Source organism: Octopus bimaculoides, chromosome 3 (genome assembly GCF_001194135.2).
Source record: "Octopus bimaculoides isolate UCB-OBI-ISO-001 chromosome 3, ASM119413v2, whole genome shotgun sequence".
NCBI lineage: Eukaryota > Metazoa > Mollusca > Cephalopoda > Octopoda > Octopodidae > Octopus > Octopus bimaculoides.
This window is the reverse complement of record NC_068983.1, coordinates 29333579-29337113: the sequence shown is the minus strand read 5'-3', so window position 1 is coordinate 29337113 and position 3535 is coordinate 29333579. Positions and strand designations below refer to the sequence as shown.

The window sequence follows — 3535 nt, the reverse complement described above, 5'->3', positions numbered from 1 at the left end:
TATATATATACATACATATATATATATATGTGTATGTTTGTGTGTCTGTGTTTGTCCCCCCAACTTTGCTTGACAACCAAGGCTGGTGTGTTTACGTCCCCGTAACTTAGCGGTTCAGCAAAAAGAGACCGATAGAATAAGTATTAGGCTTACAAAGAATAAGTCCTGGGGTTAATTTGCTCGACTAAATGCAGTGCTCCAGCATGGCCACAGTCAAATGACTGAAGCGAGTAAAAAAGTAATACATAGATTTTTACTGCATAAAAATTGGTTATTTTTGTGAGTTACCATAAATAATTCATGATATTGTGATATTTAATAAGCATTGCCAAATGGTAAAATATTTTTCTTCTTTCAAACTAATAATATCCTGTATGAGGACACTGCTGAGGTAATTTTATTTCAGAAGGAAGCTAAAATCAAAGAGTGTGAGAACCACTGGTGTCTATATGATGTGTATTTACTATTTTTACCCACATCAAACACATGTTAAAGTTATAAATTAAATATTCAATTGATTTGGGAATATTAATTTTATTAGTTATAGTTATGATTTCTAAGTATTAATTGAAACATTGATTACCTTTCAACTTCTTTTGTTGTAGTTTATGAACCTGATGAAACTGAACTGGATCGAGATATGATTAGTCTAATTAGAGAACTTGGTCAAGGTTCTTTCGGTATGGTTTATGAAGGTATCCTCTTTACAAGTGGAGACGATGAAAAAGGTATCACAGTTGCAGTAAAGGTAATTATAAAAATCTCCCTATTTCCCTTTCAAAGAATCCTTTAATTGGTGTTGATCAGTATACATCCTTTGTGACAAGTTAGCTTTTTTTTAAATGGTATTCTTATTTACACTGAGTAAAGTGGTTGGTGTTAGGGAGGGCATCCGGCTGTAGAAACCATACCAAAACAAACAATTGTAACCTGGTGTGGCTCCTGGCCTTGCCAGCTTTTATCAAACCATCCAACCCATGCCAGCATAGAAAATGGGCATTAAATGGTGATAAGGATAATGATGATCACCTGTTCTTCAATGAATACATTACAAATAAGTCTAAATATAGATGATATAATTTAGGAAAAGAAATAGTGAAATTATTTAGAAACAGAAATGTATTAGTTAAGTAATATTCAAGTTGAACTGGTAAATGACATACATGTTGATCTAGTGTTAGTAGCAATTATCAGGAGTTAAAATTACTTTGATTCTAAGTAGTTTCTTACATTTTATGAACACCTTGTATGCCTTTCATAAGATCTTACTCCTTTATATGAAATGTTGTACCTGCTTAAATCAACAAAATATTGGATTGCATCAAGAAATTCAATCTTGATTTTCTTTCCGCCTCTTTCATTAAGAACAAATCAGCCACCTAGTTTAAACTAAGTTTGCTATCCTTAGTTTATAAACGAAATTTTAAAGGAATTTTATAGGCGCAGAGGTGGCTGTGTGGTAAGTAGCTTGCTTACCAACCACATGGTTCTGGGTTCAGTCCCACTGCGTAGCATCTTGGGCAAGTGTCTTCTACTATAGCCTCGGGCCGACCAAAGCCTTGTGAGTGGATTTGGTAGACGGAAACTGAAAGAAGCCCGTCGTATATATGTATGTATATGTGTTTGTCCCCGTAGCATTGCTTGACAACTGATGTTTGTGTGTTTATGTCCCTGTCACTTAGTGGTTCGGCAAAAGAGACCGATAGAATAAGTACTAGGCTTACAAAGAATAAGTCCTGGGGTCGATTTGCTCGACTAAAGGCGGTGCTCCAGCATGGCCACAGTCAAATGACTGAAACATATAAAAGAGTAAAAGAGAATATGATGACTAGCAACAATCATTAGATCAAACTGAAAGAAACATATTATAGATACTTTTTTTCCCCATCTTAAAGGCTGGAGAATTAAAATTTTATAAAGAGTAATTCATCTCAGACAGTTATATATTGCTTGTAAATATCTTGGCTGTGTGGTTAAAAAATCTTGCTTTGCAACCATGTGGTTTTGGGTTCAGTCTCACATCACTGCACTTTGGGCAAGTTTCTTCTAGTAGTATTACTTAGTAGTATTACTAATAAACATTAAGCATGTCTATTAATATTCATTCTTGTTCTATTTAATGATTCCTGTTTGCTGATTTTCTGGAAAATATTTCATTCTTCTACTTACAGACAGCAATGTCTGCCGATCGCCATAGCTTTTTAAAGGAAGCTACAGTTATGAAGTAAGTATTCCTCAGATCCATTTCTATCAGTTTTGTTAATATTTCAAATGAGTACAAAGATTCCTACATTTTAATAATGCACCTTCCTGGCACTTGTGCCGGTGGCACGTGTAAAGACATTCGAGCGAGATCGTTGCCAGTGCCACCGAACTGGCTCCTGCGCAGGTGGCACATAAAATATACCATTTTGAGCGTGGCTGTTGCCAGTACTGTCTGACTGGCCTTCGTACTGGTGACACGTAAAAACACCCACTATACTCTTGGCATTAGGAAGGGCATCTAGCTGTAGAAACTCTGCCAAATCAGATTGGAGCCTGGTGTAGCCATCTGGTTCGCCAGTCCTCAGTCAAATCGTCCAACCCATGCTAGCATGGAAAGCGGACGTTAAACGATGATGATGATGCGTAACTACAAGAAAGATTGGTAGTTTTCTCGGTTGTTCTTTGGGTCAGATGAGGCAGAACTGCAACGAATGGTAAGGTGCTGGTCTGGAACATATCCATCCAGTCTATGTCAATATGGAAAAAAACAAATTGTTGTAAAACAGTGATGATAATGATTTGTCTCATTATCTCCAGGTCAGTATTTGGTGAAGAAAGCTCTTCTTCGGGCAGCAGGATAATTGGTCTGGAACCACACACTCCTGGCCTGAGAGGGCATTGGGAAACTTTTGAACCACCTTCTTTAAAAGGGTTTGGATGGGACCTGGAACCAACCTTGTAAACATGGAATTTCTTGTTAGCGCAGGTCATCAGGCTTCACCCATGTCCCTGCTCTTTGTACACATTACCAAAAGAAAATTGGCTTTGGAGATGTTCAATAGTTTTTGAAGCCAATGTACTGGGATTCATTTAATGGACAGTGTCCCTTCCTTGCAAGAATGACCATAATTTTAGTTAATAGATACTGTTCAGGCGAAAGTATTGCTAAGAAGTTGTAGGAACGATAAAACAGTTCCTAAGGCGGTGAGCTGGCAGAAACGTTAGCATGCCGGGCTAAATGCTTAGCAGTATTTCGTCTGCTGCTACATTCTGAGTTCAACTTCCTCCGAGGTTGACTTTGCCTTTCATCCTTTCGGGGTCGATAAGTTAAGTACCAGTTATGCACTGGGGTTGATGTAATCGACTTAATCCCTTTGTCTGTCCTTGTTTGTCCCCTCTATGTTTAGCCCCTAGTGGGAAATAAAGGAATAAGAAACGTTAGCACAGCGGGTGAAATGCTTAGTGGTATTTTGCCTGTCTTTATGTTCTGAGTTCAAATTCCGCCGAGGTCGACTTTGCCTTACATCCTTTCGGAGTTGATAAATTAAGT

General features: G+C 37.7%; 1 protein-coding gene across 1 annotated transcript in view; it reads left to right on the top strand.

Annotated features, from left to right (window-relative positions):
* The window catches only part of LOC106876722 (insulin-like peptide receptor), a 163372-nt gene that overhangs the window by 148116 nt on the left and 11721 nt on the right, over positions 1-3535 (top strand). Inside the window, exons 22-24 of the mRNA XM_052966719.1 lie at positions 606-748; positions 2172-2224; positions 2803-2943. Of these exons, the coding sequence (XP_052822679.1) occupies positions 606-748; positions 2172-2224; positions 2803-2943 (337 nt within the window). The remainder of the gene's footprint in view (positions 1-605; positions 749-2171; positions 2225-2802; positions 2944-3535) is intronic.